Raw genomic sequence first — 17,941 nt, 5'->3', positions numbered from 1 at the left:
GCATGGGACCCATGTGAATGCTTCCACCAACAGCTGCTTTATTTTGTGGTTCAAAATGAGGAAGTGCACCATGTCTGTTTGATTTAAGCGTTTAAGATGTAAGATCACAACTATGTGATTAGAATGTTCTCAAGAAAACGTTCTAATGCTGATGTAACGGTTACTACTAGTAATTGAAAGGAGAGGGGTTCTAGAACACTAACCAAAGGTTAAACGGATAAGAGTCGTGGCTGACAGGACAGAGCAGTGCTCATATTTCACAGACCCTCTCTCGTATGAATGACGCGGCAGTGGACAAAGATTTTTTTAAAGATATCTTGATCACTTGTCAGACCTTCCTTTTGTAGACGTGTTTGCATGGAACATTCGTGTCAAGGATCATTACTGGCCCAGATACAATCTGCATTTCCCACCCCTTTCATTCAGGTCACAAATGCTAACTAACATCTGGGTAGTCTGTTCCCTTTTACTGTTTCTTTTAATGAGAAGTATGCCTGTATGTTTTCCTTCGTATATTTGTCCGTTTACAGATTTGTAAACTTTACTTTGTCCTACTTTACAGTATGCATTTACAGTGAAATCAGACGTACTTATGCAGAGCTGCTTAGCACACCTTCAACTTTTATGTGTTAGCCATTAAGGTCACTGTATCTACTGATGCAGTTCCTCTGATGTAGTTACCAGCTATGCTCCTCCTTAAAAAGCAAGTGGGTGCTTTTTAATGTTCCCTGGGTTTTGACAGATCTGGGGAAAACTGCATTTTCCTACTATGCACCTTGGGCATGGAACAATCTGCAAAAAGATCTAATATTAGACACATTTATATCCTTTGATGAATATAAATGCATCATAAAGAATGCAGTGACAGAGACATGTGGTTGTTTTTCCTGAGATTTGAATAGCCGTTCTTCTGTATTAATTGTGGATTTTTGTATATCATGTTGTATATGTTCCATTTTAACATGCTGTGACGTTATACGGCTGCTACCTTGGCCAGGTCTCTCTTGTAAAAGAGATTTTGATCTCAATGGGACTTCCTGGTAAAATAAAGGTTTAAATAAAAAAAATTTAAAAAATTGTGGTTCAGCAATTTGCTAAGGATGCACCACCAGTGCTGTACCAGGATATGAACTTACCGCTGTTGAGTTCACAAGCCCAGTTTGCTAACCGCCGTACCGCACGGTGTGGCTTTTGTGAAGTTTGAAGTAGTGAGTTCAGTGCTTGTTGCATGGCAAAGCCATTTCCAAAAAATGGCTTTGCCATTTCAAAAGCCATTTAAAAAATTTAGCCTACTTCTGTGCCTGTATCATAATGGGTGTATCAGCGAGATTCGAGAAAAAACAAAACAAATGCATGACTCTGTTATGGTTTTTACACTGTAGTCAAACTTTGTTTTTTTTTTATGTTTGGCATAGCACATGCAGCAATTGGCATCTCTTAGCCTAGTCATTTGAGTAGGTTTTTTGGAATGTTTCATTCAAAATTCCAAGTTGGTATTCTACATCACCATTGCTTTCAGTTACCAGTAGTAATTGTTACATCAGTATAAGAATGTTCAGTTAAGAACATTCTAATCACTTATTTGTGATCTCACACCTTGAAGAGTTAGGATAATTTTAGGTGTTCATAGTGACACGATGAAGCCTCATTTTCTCGAACCTGGCCTTTAGTGGTTACTGTCTTTCAGTACAGCTATGACGACACTGCAGACAACCGAGCAAAGGCAGTCATCTTGTTTCATTAGTGGCAGATGTACCCCACATTTAAAAGTGGGCAGCACACGGCTGTTGGGTGGGGTGTCTGACTAAAGCACTCGTTTATAGTGCAGCGATACAGCCCGCTCTCCTGAATTGAACCCTGAGAAAGTGCCAGTGCTGCACTTAATTGCCAGTGGCTTGCCTGAGGAAGGAGGGTTGCAGTTGGTGGCATTAATTCACTGCATTACTATACCCTGACGAAGGCAAACTGCCAAAGAATGTCAGTGACTTAAAAAAAATAAAAAGTAAAAAAACAGATGGAGGGAAGTGTGCGATTTTCATTTTGATTGTATGGACCGTTAATCAGCAGCCTTTTTGGGCGTGCCCTCGTACTATCTTCCTCTCACTCCACTGCACACCAGTGATCTCTCTGTCCAATCAGGTGGCTGCATGGTCTGTGCAGTGCTTTGGCGTATAGTCTGCTGGGTAAAATGACATGGAGGTGGTGAATGACAGGGACAGAGGGAATCCCTGCAGAAGTACAGCCATGGTATGCAAACATGACCGCCCGTTCGGCAGGTCTCCACGTCTGCCGTGCTTGTTGCCATGCTGTGTAGCTCTTTTTTTGGCTGGACCGCAACAGCGGGGCCAGCCCTATAAACGCGAATGTCTGTGACTGAGTGATGAAGTTACACCATTGGTCGGCCGAGTTATGAAGTTACACAATTGGTTGGCCGGTCCAGCCATATACTAGGTTTTGACCTGGTCTTGTTGTATTTTGGTGATGTGTGCTCGTCCTTCCTTTGAAAGTGTGAGCGCTAAACTGCGTAGCCGGGATCCTGGTGAGTGGACCGTTGTCTCGTAGAGCATCGTGCTCAGAATCGGTGCATGAATCTGGGTCTGTGTAGGCTTGAGTAATTCAGCGGGGAGGCTCTTGCAAGATAAGGGAGGCACTTGTTTCTGGGTGTTTCGCTGTAGCACAGAGGACAATATTGTGGCACAGTGCTGAGGCGTAATTCACATCTAGGCGCACATTAAAGGAACACGTTGGGATAGTATGTCGTCCATACTGAACAGTGCTGCTCGATGGTGGCTCTTGTGTGTGTGCTGCTTCATGTTTAAGTGATGCAGGGATTGACAGAAAGAGGGGAAAATGTGCTAAACCTGTCTAGAGCATACAGACTATTATTCCGATAATAATAATCGTAATAATAATAATAATAATAAATATAGCTGCGAGCAGCAATGGCGGGGCCAAGCACGAATGGGGCGCCTGGCCGACAAGCAACCGGAGGATCCCCTGAAGACGACACCAGTCCGTCGCAGGGAGAGCGGCACAGCCATTCTGCAAAGTTTTGTAAAAACCGACCAGTCGGTTGAAGGGGCCGCCATAGACTTCCATGGCAGAAAGCAACTGAAGCGTTTGTCAGAAAAGTTTAATTTGTGGAAGATCACAGCTCAAGGCCAAAAGATGTCTAATTTGCGGAAAATCTAATGGGCGGGGCTTATGGGTCCTAATTAGAAACTTGTTACCCTTGACGAGTTGCACATATGTGCAAAAGTTCATGGCTGTAGCTCAAATGGGGACGGAGATACGCTTGTTCAAAATTATCTAAGAAAAACATCTTTTTGCTCATGACAGCGCCACCTTTTGGCCAATCGGCTTCATATTTGCTCCCTGTCCACATAGAGTGCCCCAATGTATGTGTGCCGAGTTTCGAAAACATCGGCCTAGCGGTTAGCCCTAAACCGATAATGAGCTCTCTAGCGCCACCACTTGGCTTGATCGGGCCGAAAATGGAGGGTTAGCCTCCACTCATGGCTGCTGATGTGCCTACCAAGTTTCATGCTGTTAGGTGACACCGTTCAGAATTGACACACCTTCATGTTACAAGCCACGCCCTTCTCAATTTTCATTGGCTCATTGTGGCCATTTACATTGCTTCATCAAAATTCTGTGAATTTCTTTTGGTCAGGACTATCTGTAGATCATATGGTCCGAATTTGGTGATGATCGGATCAACGCCCCAGGACTAGTTCACAAAAGTAGGTTTTTTAAATTATTCAAAATGGCGGAAAATCTATTATGACGCGTTTTAACGGCAATGGGTGCATTGGAATCGGCAAGACCCAAGGATTCAGCGGAAGCAATCGGCACAACTCTAGGACAAACGGTTCAAAAGTTATAAGCAGTAATGTACCTTGAAGTTTGGCCTGTTGGTGGCGCTACAGAGTTGGCTGGATTGACCCCAAATTCGTGGCCTGGATAGATTGGACTGTCCTTTATCAATGTGCCAAATTTCACAAAAATCCACCAATGGGTTCTATGGGCTGCCATAGACTCGCATTGCAGAAATAATAATAATAATAATAATAATAATAATAATACTAACGATTACAATAGGTGCCCTGCACCTTCGGTGCTTGGCCCCTAATAATAGATATTGCATTCCTTTGCTTTAGGATTGTGGCCAGTATTACCAGGAATCATTTTGTCATTATTGACGCCCAGAAGCTGTAATCACCAACCTGTTCAAAGCTGTAGGCAATTAAATTTGTTATACTGCTGTGCAAATCTGAATCAAAGGAAAAGGTCATTAATCGACATGGGCTTTGTATGATGGGACTCCAGTATCCAATCACCAAGAAAAAAAAACCTGCATATATTTGCACTGTGTTTTTTATTTGTGTGAGTTCGCACTGCAGACGTGCTGTAATCTTTACATTACTTCCGTCACATTTGAAGTAAGAAAACGAAATTGGTTTACTTCTCCTTAAATGTAGAGCAGGATATTTACAAAATAAGAAGCGCGACTCTGTGGCTAATGGAGTATCCTCTCAGCGCTGCGTTAAATGTCAGCAAGTTTAAATGGGAAATGGCTTTTCTCCGTGTGAAAATGTTTAAATTTGCGACGCGGAACTGGCCCGAGCCATTTTGACGGTATTTGAGAGTCACGTGACGCCCGCGGACATTATCGTGCCATTTAGCGGGCGCGCTCATAAAAGCTGATTTACGACGCATGACGGCGCAACATAAAAGTGATTGAACTCGAGAAACAGATTTTAAATAAAAGTCAATTGGTGTGCAATCAATTTAAAACGGTTCAAGCCGAGGAACTGTTAACAGTGTAGGGAGCAAGCTCATGAATTATTAGGAGAAGAATTGTGCAGGTTATCAGAACAATACAAGGAGGACTCGGTTTAAATTAGTTTAAATGAAAGAAAATTGACTATGTTGGTATCTGACTCCAAACATCAGTGTCTAAATAAGGAAGCACTCTCATCCTACAGAATGTAATGAATATATTTTAGTACTCTGCGTCATGCTTTGCCAAATCATTCCATTTGTGGGTATGGTTGCAGAATTGCAAGTTTTATTAAGGGTTGAGCTTTTATGCCTATCAATAAATTCATGATTGGTAAACAGTTTAAAAATTGTTTAATAAAATCAGCTGCTTGCACAATTTATAAGTTAATCACTTGTCATTTTGTATATATTGGAATTTGTGTAGAATTTGTGGATTCATTGGCCTATTTATATTTGTTTGTGCTTTTGGGCACAGCTATTTGCAGCCTCATTGAGTTGCGGGGAGTGACCCTATTAAAATGGGGTTAGAGCAGCCATGGGCTCTACTGCACAGGCTCTCTTAGGCTCCCCAGTCTCACTAGTGAACACAGGACTGTCGGCCCCGCTTGCGGTCATCACTGAGCTGAAGGAGCAAAGTTTACATCAACAGCAGGAAGCCCCATTCCACCCCCCCCCCACCCCCCACCCCATAAACGGAACAAAAAGGTTACAGAGTGAACCCTATCATGAGGTTCTAAGCTTGTGTGCGCTGTCCTTAAATTAGTGTGACCTCTGGCCAGTAAGGGAAGTAGGCCATGTTCAACAGGCCGGACGTTGCGGTAAAAGATACTCAAGTGTAAGCGTGACCGCAGATGTGCAGAGAGAGAGTACACGGAGCGAGAGAGAGAGCATGACAGCAGTCAGAGCAGTGACCAGCTCAAGGCTCTGAGACTCACTTACAGGATGTTACGGCACCCCTGCGCTTTCCAGGAAGCCACAGGGCTCCGCAGCATCGCAGGGAGCCTCGACTTCGACACGCACGGCGGCGATGAGTCACATCCTGTCCCCGCACCAGCCATATCACAGAGCCGTGGCTGGCCACTGCTCCGACTGCAGTCATGCTCTCTCTCGCTCTCTGCACAGCTGCGGCCATGCTTACACTTGAGTATCTTTGGGGGCGACATAGCTCAGGAGGTGAGAGCGGTTGTCTGGCAGTTGGAGGGTTGCCGGTTCGATCCCCCGCCCTGGGCGTGTCGAAGTGTCTCTGAGCAAGACACCTAACCCTTAATTGCTCCCAACGAGCTGATTGGTACCTTGCATGGCAGCCTTTCACCGTTGGTGTGTGTGTGCGTGTGAATGAGAGGCATCACTTGTAAAGCGCTTTGGATAAAAGCGCTATATAAATGCAGTCCATTTACCATTTACCGTCACTGTCCTCTGCCTTCGAGCCTTATGTAACTGTGACAAAGTTTACGCGCTCGTCATTATTCCCGTCAAAAGTCAAGCGTTCCAGTTACGATCCAGCCCATGTAAACACCTTACTGCAGAAGCCAAATCCTTGCTAAGACCTTGTGAATATAAAAAAAAATCGAAATAAGATTGCTTTCTTATACCTCTAATCTGAAAATACAAAGCCGTTAAACCCCTTATTCCGTTGACAACTGTTAAATACGGTCTCCGCGTGTACACATTCACAAGGTGCTGGGGTGTAAGTCGGCCAGCTAATATCCTGTGAAAAAAGTTGCAGCCAAGCACGAAGCTTCTGGGCGTTCCGTTAATACAGAAATGAATTAACGGAATTAAACATTGTGTAGTACACGGATGGCAGAAAACATCCAAACAGGTTTGTGTAAGGCTGTTGCAGACAGAATGAAAGATGCTGAGAAGGGCGTACTACAGAGCAAATCAGAAAAGGGAGGAAGCCCTGTTGACGGCAAGCTGTGTTTCAGGTGCTCTAGGCTCACCCTGTTCTTGTTTGGTGCACCCAAAAAGTCAAAGGTCGTTTGTTATTGCACCCCCCTCAATAAAACCTTTTGTGCATGCCACTAAGGGAGGTTATAAATGTTGAGTGACATCTTCACCGCAGGCTTTTGAATATCGCTCTGAACTGAATAATTATACAATTGCTATCCTGAGAAAGCTGCATGTAGTGAATGAATTTTTTGACATTTTCTAACAATCCAGTAGGCTATAGTTCATGCACTTTTGCCTGTATAATTTTCTTTTTCTTCCTTTTTTTGTTGCATGATATTTATATTCTAGCTGTACGTAGGAAGCTGAACACAGATGTGTTATTGTGCCTTCTGGACCCAGAAACAACGTGCCTGTGGATTTTACCACTGAGACCTAGAAAAGCTTTAATAAGATGTGTCTGCCGTTATTTGAATACATGTGCAGGATCGGGACACAGCTGCTGCTGCTGTATTTGCTTGTTATTTTTACAGCCTTGCTTTTACAACCTTTGGAGTACTTTGAACGTGTTTGTGTGTTTTTTGGGGCGGTTATTGGCGCGGATGTAGTCAGCTGGTTTGGTGTCGGGTGCGGCTTGTCTGTCTACATGTACAGTAAGCACACGGGCGAGTTGTCAATTCTAAAAAGTTTATAGAAAAGCAGGATGAAGGCAGCATGTGCCACTATAGAGATCAATGACCACAGTAAGCCCACAGTTGCTGTACAGTTTCAGTAAGAATGAGCGTTATGAGAAACATTAGTTTCAAGCCTACATCGTTCCTTCAAGCCTCATTGAGCTGTCTGTAGTGGATGTTTAGAAAAGAGTCAAATTAATTGCTGTGTTTTGGTTATGGTTTTTCCACCTGTGTGTTGTTGTTATGGTTCCATTGTGTCAGAACAATGACAATATCCTGACACGAAAGCGTTAATATTGTTCAGTTACTTATTTATGGTTCTCTTTAACATAACGTAACGTGACATAATGTCTTTGGTTACCCTCCTCACAGTAGCATTCAACCCTTCTGCTCTAATCAAACCCAATGTTCAGAATATTGGCATAAACCACATGCTGTAGTATGGCATAGAAAAACTTTTTTTTCAATAGTATGGAATAGAAGATAGTACAATTAAGATTCTTCAATTAAATTGTCTACTACTAAATCAAAGGCTACTTCTTGAGCAGGATGCAGATGTGCAGCTTTGAATATGAATGAACCCTAACCGCCACATCATATGGGAGACTTGACTGTAAAATTGACTTAACTTGTCTGTGCAATTACATCGATCACTGTATTGTCATACAGACATGACTACGTATTTCTCATTGATATCTGATATACGGTATACTTCCGTCCAATGTGATGTGGTGTGATGTGCACCGCTGGAATATTACTTTTATATAGAACTAAGATTTTCAGCATTCAAACGCACGTGTGCGAATGAGTGATGCTGGCGTGCGTTGAGTAAAGGTTGAGTTTGGGGGGCGTTTGGAGGAGAAGCGGCGTGGCGGCTGTGCACTCACCCGGGTGGCGGCGTAGAGGCTTCCGTTCGGAGCGCCGCTGCAGCCGCCGATGCGGGTATCCCGTGTCGGCGTGGCGAGGGGGGCGGATGAAAGTCGATGGGGTCTCCCCTTGCGAAGCAGAGGAAGTGGAGGGCATCCCACGGCCGACTTAACGGCTTCCTGTGCGGGCCACGCGGGTCGGACAGGCGGGGGCTTGTCCGAAAAGCTCACCCAGACCTTCTCGGTCTGTGGGCAGCACCCGCGCCCTGGAATGATTCGGTCCGAACAATTTGTTTGTTCGTTTGTTTATTCGGTTATTGATTGATTTATTTATTGATCGACTGCTATATGTTCAGGCGCCCTGAGTTTGAGAAAGATATTGGTAATGAACCTATACCTTCTGCCTCTTAATATGAAGGCATGTAGAGGAGAGGCCATAAGCATGCACCCTGTGTGCCCAATAGCAAATTATAGCTCATGCATAAGTATACAGGGGTTCAAATGAGGCATAAAGAATGGCTGTTATAGCCTATTTAATGGCATACTGCTGGACCTGGAAAGGAGTGCACTAGAATCCACATTCAGTCATTGGCTGCGGAATGCAGTGGTATGGGTTGACGTCAAAGAAAAAAAAAACTTTAAACCAGGCAAATATTAAATTCCTAAGCAGTTTGTCATTTTTAAAATGGTTTTAGTTACCTGTTAATTTGGCTGAGATACTTTGAGACGTCTGTATCTTTATCATGTGAACAGTAGCATAGTTCTGAGAAGAACATTAGAATATCCTGACTGATGACGCAAGCGGGCCTTTCAGCCTATAGGCTATAGGCATGTGTGCCATGACTGTCACATGCTGGCTGCTTGTATATTCGCAGCTATGACATCATCCTCTTGGGAAATCACCTCTTGTTCTTAGCAAAGCAGCCACATGACGTATTTTTGTCTGTTCAGCTTTTTCTGACCATGTATGGTCTGTGTTCCTTTGCAGCTGTGAACGCTTCATTCGAAGTGTCGAGCTGGCACTAAAGAAGTCCGGCTATATCTGCCTTCTGGTGAATCTTGACCTGCGGAATCGGGCGGGGATTTCACAGCATGTCACTTCCCTATGGCAGGAAGATGGAGCGATCACAGGATACTTTAAAATAGTTACCTCCTCTTCTCTCAGGTTTGACCTTCAGTGAATGGCTGAAAAGGTTCCTGCCCAAAGGGGAATTTGGAACAGAAAAAAACAGTCTGAAAACAAACTGACCTAACAGACCCTTATACAGTTAGTATTGTTTTACTCGCTGGTCTAATCTTATTTTTCACCAGGACCCTTCCCTCCTAAATGCCATCTTATTCTCCTCATTAAATTCATTAAATATGGATGCATGGAGTTAAATGCAGTAAAGCTTTCTTGATTGAAATTTGTGCTTTCATCCAGTCATAAGCTACCACGCTAAAGGGGCAGCCCGTAAAAAGGCCATCTAAATGCTGTTCTGGCTCGTGCGTTCCTTTTCTCTGACTGTAGCTGAAGATGTTGTGTATACAGGAGTCTCACAAAGGAGCTTGTTGTGACTTCCGAGGTCTAATTACCAGACACTGTTTTGACAGCCGACAGGTTTTTGGAGGGAGCACCAGACTGGCCTACTGAGCTGCCCTCCTGTGTGGACTGGACGGCTTGAATTCACAAGCGAAACACTGGCCCTGCTGTTTGTAAACAGTCTGCTGACCTGAAAGCTCCCTTTGTCGCGTGGCTCGGTACCAGGCCCTCTGTGCTGCGGGGACAGCGCTGTGATCGCGTGCAGCGGAGAGGCTGGGCGTAGCCGAGCGGAACTGAAACGAGCTGAGCTCTCAGATTCGAGTCCGCCAGCGAAAAGAGCCGCGCACAGCTGACCTCTGTCTTTAGCGTGCTGTTCGGAACGTCATCCGGGTCCCGAGTACCGCAGGCGCGTTAAACGTATGCCAGCGCGGGACTCGTGGATGGGTTACCACACCAGTTTTTTCTCTGAAAACTTTGTTCTCAGTTTCTCACCGCAGTGGGAAGGTACACGTTTTCGATACAGCTTGGTAAATGGGTTTGTACATCCCTCACACAGTGTGTAAGTATTGACTCGAGAGCCCCTGTAAGTTTTGTCCTTGTGGTTTAAAATCTGGAATAAAGTGTCTGCTTTAAATGAGGGGCGGGTAATGCATCATAATAATTATTGCATATTTTTGGGCGCAATAACTTGGCAGCAGGGACGCACAGCCTTCTTGTAATCGTGTTATTTATTTTTGTCAATCACATGGACGCTTTCTGACCTTGCTGCTAATTGGCTGTCTTGTCAACATCCAATAGATATCAGTGGTGATGTTTTTTTTTCCCCCCAGAAGCATTTCACATGGCCTCTGAAGTTTATAACCACATTAGGTATGATCAAAGAAAAAATATGTAAAAGAGCCAATGCACCACATGGTGGGCACTGATTGTTTATCATGATGAAAAACCTTTGATAACCGTCAATATGTTTCATCGCACTGCCCTGCTACATATATTAGAAATGGCAATGAGCCTCACTGGCTGGTGTTTTCACACCTGCTATTGGTGCAGTAAGGCTTACAGTGGGCCATTGAGACACTCAGAATATGCGTCACAGTGGGACCGTTTCCTCGGGGAACTGAAAGCATTACGTTTATGAAACCACTCCGAAAGGTTCCACACCCTTCACTTATGACAGAAATCAGGAAAAGAAAGAACCATGACATCACTTTCTGATCCGATCAGATTAGGACCTCATAAATTCAGTAGGAGTCTTGCCCAAGAAACCAGGTAGTTATTACTTGGTGTGGGCTAAACCTGTGAGTGCCTGGTCCAAGATCTTTTAAGCTTAATTTAAGTAGCCTATGCAGTTTCTTTTCTTCAATATGCCCCTTTAGTTTCAGTATCATCATTTTGGGCCAGTTTTGTCATGGACGGACACAGGCCTGTCTCATGCGGCCTGTGACTTTGGGCTGAGATAGTAACCCTCCTGTTCCCCATTCCTCCCCCCCCCCCAGACCTGATCCAGTGCACCAACGAGATGAACGTGAACATTCCCCAGCTGGCCGACACCCTGTTCGAGAGGACCACCGGCACCAGCTGGGTGGTTGTGTTCAAGTCCCTCATCACCACGCACCACCTGATGGTCTACGGAAACGAGGTGAGCTCTCCTCTGGCTGCGGGGAAGCCCTGGAGCTCCACTTCCTGCAGTTATAAGGGGGGTAGGCTTAAAATATTCACCTTACACTTCAGTTGATGATTTTTCTTTCATTAGTATTCACTATAGCTGGAATTACGAAAATATAGGGGTGCACCTGATCATGGTGATCATGCGTTTTTATGGCCTGTTCCGATTGCCGATTTTCCAGAAGCGAAACTTGATTGTTGCTTCTTTGTCATCGCCCAGCTTGACTACAAGTTTAGAATGTGTCAGTAACCTTGCAGGCTACCGCACAGACCTGACCACTGTAGTGCTCCCAGTGCCTCTTGAAGGAACTGTTGAGCCCACCTTTGGTTTGGGGGACCTTGGGTTGAGCAGGCAGTGTTATAGAATTTGTCCAGGAGTCAAATGGTTGAACCACCACCGCTCTCTGAAAGCATGCCCTGTTGCCTGTTCAACAGCGCTCTTTCTTTCTCGACCAGAACCATGTCTTTTTTTTTTCTCCTTGCCTTGTTCTCTGGTAACTGTTTTCCCACAAGCAGCATGTCTAATGTCTTTATTAAATGTCTTATGGATTTTATGGATGTATTTAACGAGATTTAATGAGATTTGCCGTGTGCTGCAAGTCGAGCGAGGAGAATAATGCCTTCTCAGCCTGCTGGCTGTGAGTAGCTTGCGCCGCGGATCTCCACACGGTCTGAGGCTGAGGAAGAAAGTGCGTCCGACACGAGGTTCTGGATTCAAATACTTCTCTGTGCTCTGTTGATCTTGCCTGGCGTAATTGAGCCAGCCAATATGACCAGAAGGCAGGGTTTGCACTTTCTGAAAGTATTTCATTGGTTCCGGTACACCAGACAGGATCAGTAAAGCGTAGAAAAGAATTTGAATCCAAAACAAATACGTATTTGACCCCTGGTCTGTCCCTAAACGAGGTCCAAATGGTGCCGTTTTATTCAGTTCTCCTCACTCTGCGACGTCGCCCGTCTCTCTCTCACAGCGCTTTGTCCAGTACTTGGCCTCGAGGAACACGCTGTTCAACCTCAGTAATTTCCTGGACAAAAGCGGGTTGCAAGGTAAGCGAGGTCATCTTTTCTCTGCTTTTTGTTTCTCCTCATTATGCGTCCGCCTGGGGCTCACGGGCATGCCTCAGTTCTGTCCAATCAGAGTCCAGATTGTGCTCCATGTCGGATGCCTCAGCAATGTGGCTATCTAGAGAGACCTAACTGAAAAGAGCACTCTACCTCTCCTACTCTCTTAGTTTTCTTTTTATTTTATTTTTAAAGGTTCATTTATTTTGTCATTGCTGCTGTTTTTCGTTTTTTTTTTTCTTTAATGCTGTAAATATAACGTATTTCTATACATATGGATGTGAACGATAAACTGAGATGGGCTGAATTTATGGTTAATCTCTGGAAATGTTCTGTTCTGTCTGCCTGCCCGTGTGTTCCTGGTCCTTGTCATTTTTTGAGAATTATACTTGGTTACCTCATTGCAGACGCCCTTATCTAGAGCAAAAGACAGTGCAAACGTGTGCAACGTGCATGGAGCAAACTGCAGTAATTCCCTTGGGGGCGGGGGGTGTATAGTTCCTGCACTCGCCCGTCTCTCTTGGAAGTGCAGACTCCAGAATATACAAACTAGAGCGAAGAAACGCAAGCTAACGATATGTGGAAACAATGCCACGAGAGTCCCTTTCGCTATTCTCTGTTCCCACCTGTCCCATGCACGGTAGGCAGTTCGACAGGTTTTTCATTTCACTGAGGTCATTGCAGCATGCCAGCCTCTAATTACGGGCTTGTTTTTATTTTTGGGGCTATAGTTCCCGCTTTCTCTGTTTTTCTGGTATTGCGAGCGCTTCTGAGTAAGTTCTGAGAAATTCCCAGAAAGCGAGCGGTGCGAACGGCTCCCGCGCGGCGTGAACAGACAGCGCCCCGCCTGGTCACGGAAAGGACCTACCTCAAGCTAACCTAACTTGTTCCCCCGCAGGCTACGACATGTCGACGTTCATCCGGAGGTACAGCCGCTACCTGAACGAGAAAGCCGTCTCGTACAGACAGGTCGCCTTCGACTTCACCAAAGTCAAACGAGGGTAAGAGGCCTTCTCAGCTCTTTATCAGCTGGGGCAGCCCACGACTTCTTCCTTTTCTTTGTTGCCGAGAGCGCTCTGACCTCTCCCAGGAAAAAGTTTTCAAAAGAAAAATGTTCCTTCAAATAAAAGTTCCTCTTTTCTGTTGCACCACTGTCAATGACTGAGGGATTTTGCATCTTTAAAAGGCTTGAAATTGTTGCGGTACTCTCTCTCCCCCTCCCTCTCCATCCTGTGTTGTTCTTCATTGCGAGGCTACCTTTGAAATGCTTTCTTAAGCAGTGCTGCGTTGTTTCTTGCAGGTCGGACGGGGTCATGAGGACCATGAACACGGAGAAGCTGCTGAAGACCATCCCTATAATTCAGAACCAGATGGACGCTTTGCTCGATTTCAACGTGAGCTTTCGGCTGCCTGCAGTTCTCTTTCCCACCCCCCTGAGTAAAGCAGGGTCTGAGGCCTCCGTGGGGAGATGTGAAAATGCTGATCTGTGATGCATCACACTTGTTGTTCAGCCAGCAATCTATTTCAGTGTGAAATTTTTTGCTTTACTATTTTACTTCCTTTGTAACATTTGCCTCGGTGACAAAGTATCTCTGCTGGAAGGCATTGTTTTGCATTTTCTTGTACCACATGCCTCTATTCAAAGTGCATTACACAGTTTATAAATGTACCCATTACTAACAATATGCATGTAGAATATAATACAGCTGGGTGTGTAGTGCATCAGTTCAGACCTGCAGTGAATAAGGCAAGCATTCATGTTGCGTAAATAGTGTTTTCTTGTTATGGTTAAATTGAACTTTTTATGTTCAATATAATGTTATACATTATTTTGTTTATATGATGTGCATATAATTAGCATAATACTGACCATAAGACATGTAACTGTGAAATAGTTAAAAGTTGAGAACAGATATCACATTTATTTCAATGAGCTGTGCCAGCCCTATGATTATTAACTTACTCTATTGTTATGTTAAGCTTGAGCTGCCCAACCCTGTTCCTGGAGATCTACCATCCTGTAGGTTTTCACTCTAACCCTAACAAAGCACATCTCATTCAACAGCTGGAGATTTTGTTGAGCTGCTAATTGGTAGAATCAGGTATGCCAAATTAGGGTTGAAACGAAAACCTTACAGGATGGTAGATCTCCAGGAGCAGGGTTGGGCAACTCTACTATAAGCCTCTGAAGTACAAGGCCAGTTCGTTCACTGTTATATATGCATGATGTATGCATTATGCTATGGCTAGGAAGCAAGGCTCATGTGAGATTATGTGGAGGGTGCACTGTGTGTCCGCTCCGACTCCGTGTGTTCAGTGTGTTCCGTCTCTCCTCCCCTCCCAGGTCAATGCCAACGAGCTCACCAACGGCGTCATCAACGCCGCCTTCATGCTTCTGTTCAAAGACGCGATCCGGCTGTTTGCCGCGTACAACGAAGGGATCATCAACCTTTTAGGCAAGTGCGACATCTCCGCAGGCTACACAGCTGATACTCCATGTAGAGTATTGAGAGGAAAGAAGCGGTCTTCTTTTGGATGGCCTGTTGTTGATTATTACTGGCCTCTTGTTCCCAGCACGCATATTCCACATTACTCTCAGATCCCTTTTTCTTAATGAGGGTATTTAACACTCGGTGTTTTTTAATCATTGCGTTGGATTCGTAGATGCTTTAGTAAAGGCAAAAAACGACAGTAACATCTTTATGTATGGTTTAAATCAATGGCATTTTTTACCTTCATTATTTAAGATTTGAACTGTTCTTCTTATTGTATGGTTTCCTGGTAGTCCTGGTCAGTACGCTTGTCCATCCCAGGGAGATTGTGCAGCGTGTGCAGTCTGCAAGCCCAGCCTGTATGGTGTAAAGTTTCGGTTTCAGTGAAATATTTCTGGCGGTATTGTGGAGTCTGGATTTTCTCCGAGAGGTTCAGAATTTGATAACACGCATGATGAGACCAACAGAATGGAGGGAGGAGCTGGGCTGCAAGGTCACCGTGTCACAGAGCAGTGGGTGCACACAGAGAAGTGTGTGGGAGATGGGCAGTAAGGCAGGAGTGCTGGGCTTATTACAGCTCTGGAAAAGGTTATAGGGTCTCAAGTTTTGATCTTGTCCATGTTTTGCTGATGTTCTGGTGCCATTCCTGTGCTCAGTATATTCATGTCTATTCTCGTGTCTGTCCCCTCCGTTCCCCCCCACACACTCCCATGCGCGCACACACGCATGCACACACACACACACACACACACACACACACACACACACTCACATGTGCACACAGACATGCACACATACACGCATGCACACACAGACAAGCACACACACACACTGGCATTTACATTTTTAAGTTGCTGAAGTCTGTCAGCTCAGGGAGAGCACTGTACTGATAAAATTTCTGTGCACTGATCTGACATGAAGCTCCAAAGCAGCGACAGGTTTAGTCACCGGTCACAGTTCAGGACTGATGCTTCACGCCGCGGTTTCTCCCCACAGAAAAGTACTTTGACATGAAGAAGAATCAGTGCAAAGAGGGCCTCGACATCTACAAGAAGTTCCTCACCCGCATGACGAGGATTTCTGAGTTCCTCAAAGTCGCAGAGGTGAGCCTCCGCCGTCCCCTCGCCGCCTGTAAGGAACGTTCGTCTTATCATTTACCGATTGCCCTCCAACATTATCTTCGTTAAAACCAGTTAGTGGAGTCTGCTATCTCATTGCATCGCTGGAGGATAGTTAGATTACAGATGACCTGTTGGGGCGACCTGTTAAACTATGAAAAAAAAAAAAAATGAAAGGCACATTCCCCAAAAGATCTGGGACACATTCAGTCTGTCATCTCCAACAATAGTGCAGAGACATTTTAAAGGTAACAGTGGCAGGACATCATGTACCGAGTACAAAGATGTAGAAATAACAAGATGCTTTGGTATTTTTCCCTACCCTGCTTTTCCCCCAAACCTGTTCTCGCCTTTTCTGTCTGCAGCAAGTAGGCATTGACCGTGGAGACATACCGGACCTGTCTCAGGTAAGATTCTGTCATTCCGCCTGTAATGGAGGAGAGGACAGGTAGGAAAGCGTCTGCTCTTTCACCTCGAGCTTTCACTTAGATGTGTATCATATTCTCTGCCATTAGAAATGGAGGTGTCGCACTCCCAAATCCTCACTGTCTCACTCAAAGGGTTCTGGTGAAAACCATGGGCTCTGCTCTCTCACTCCCTAATGTTCGCTCGCACCGGCCTTTTAATGCATTGGGAAAATCTTTATGCGCTGTAATTGGGGGCGGCCAAATTGCCGTGCCGATTAGGGTCGGATCGATGCCAACGATCGCCATTGGCGAGTTCGCGGACTCCTGCCTTCACCAGAACTCTGGTGTCCACAGCACAGGGACACAATGGCTTGACTGCGATACTGTAAATCTCCACTCAAGTAGGGCTTCTTTGACTTGAGCTTTAGTATTTTCAGTCTTCTTGTGTCTGAATTCAGTCGCCATTTGTCCTTAAGTTTGACCTGCAAACAAATGAAAGTGTCAGATTTTTTCTCATTTTGCGTACTCTGTTTGGCATGCCAATTTTGTTGATGGCTGAACTCTGCAAAAGACGTATGTGAATGACCTCCACCAGGAGAAAGAAATAAATTTAAAAAAAACTCTTGGATTTAATCATGTGAAACTTAAGGACGAATGCTGATTGGATCCAGCCTTGGTCTTGTTTAATAGGAGAGCTCACTCCGCACCTCCCTAGCTTCTGTGATTCCACACTGCAGAGAGCACAGGGTTTCCCGACGCATGCAGTCAAAGGGGAAATTTCTCTTCTCTTCTCACTTCTGACTTCTCCTCACAATGTACAGCAAATAAAGGTGTTGATTCAGGATCATGGCTTGGATAACTTGCTTTGCAGCTTATTCTGTTCCGCAGTAGCCTGTCTTCAGAGAAGGGGCAGGAACAATAAATGTGTATAATGATGTTTACGAACATCTACATTCAGGGGACTGTATGTTCTGCTTTGTGTTCAGAAGTTCTTGCTAATCAAGTCCTGGGCCTCATTGGGGCTAAACAAAGCGGCATTGTCAGACTGAGGTTTTTAATCCTAGTCAGAACTCATTGGTAGGGATTTAGATGTGTATCTGGAGATGTACGCGTCGCCGCCGAATCTGACTGTCACCACCTTTATGTTCTGTATCTTTTTCTTCTCTTTGCGTCTTCAGTTCACGGTTTGCGTAAGTATCTTGCCTCACTCTTCCTCTCCGTGTTTACGTGCATGCGTGTATGTGTGTGTGTGTGTGTGTGAGTACTGAGGAAAGCGCTCGGTTCCTCTGCACGCTGTGTTCCTGTGGTGGTCTGTGAGCGGTGCTGGGGGAAGCCTGTGCTGACGGGGGGCTGTGTGTGTTCTGGCAGGCCCCGAGCAGTCTACTGGACGCGCTGGAGCAGCACCTGGCGTCCTTAGAAGGGAAGAAGGTCAAAGACTCCACGGCGGCTAGCAGGTGAGC

The 17,941-nt window shown here is 45.1% G+C and overlaps 1 protein-coding gene across 17 annotated transcripts in view; it reads left to right on the top strand.

Moving 5' to 3' along the window:
• Positions 1 to 17,941, top strand: part of picalmb (phosphatidylinositol binding clathrin assembly protein b) — a 39,740-nt gene that overhangs the window by 3,760 nt on the left and 18,039 nt on the right. For all 17 annotated transcript variants that reach the window (XM_064303675.1, XM_064303673.1, XM_064303677.1 and 14 more), the window contains exons 2-9: positions 11,234 to 11,376; positions 12,374 to 12,449; positions 13,363 to 13,465; positions 13,765 to 13,858; positions 14,809 to 14,920; positions 15,953 to 16,059; positions 16,440 to 16,481; positions 17,850 to 17,935. In XM_064303675.1, coding sequence (XP_064159745.1) covers positions 11,234 to 11,376; positions 12,374 to 12,449; positions 13,363 to 13,465; positions 13,765 to 13,858; positions 14,809 to 14,920; positions 15,953 to 16,059; positions 16,440 to 16,481; positions 17,850 to 17,935 — 763 coding nt within the window. The remainder of the gene's footprint in view (positions 1 to 11,233; positions 11,377 to 12,373; positions 12,450 to 13,362; positions 13,466 to 13,764; positions 13,859 to 14,808; positions 14,921 to 15,952; positions 16,060 to 16,439; positions 16,482 to 17,849; positions 17,936 to 17,941) is intronic.

The sequence above is a fragment of the Anguilla rostrata genome, chromosome 12 (genome assembly GCF_018555375.3).
Source record: "Anguilla rostrata isolate EN2019 chromosome 12, ASM1855537v3, whole genome shotgun sequence".
NCBI lineage: Eukaryota > Metazoa > Chordata > Actinopteri > Anguilliformes > Anguillidae > Anguilla > Anguilla rostrata.
This window is presented reverse-complemented; position numbering and strand designations above follow the sequence as displayed.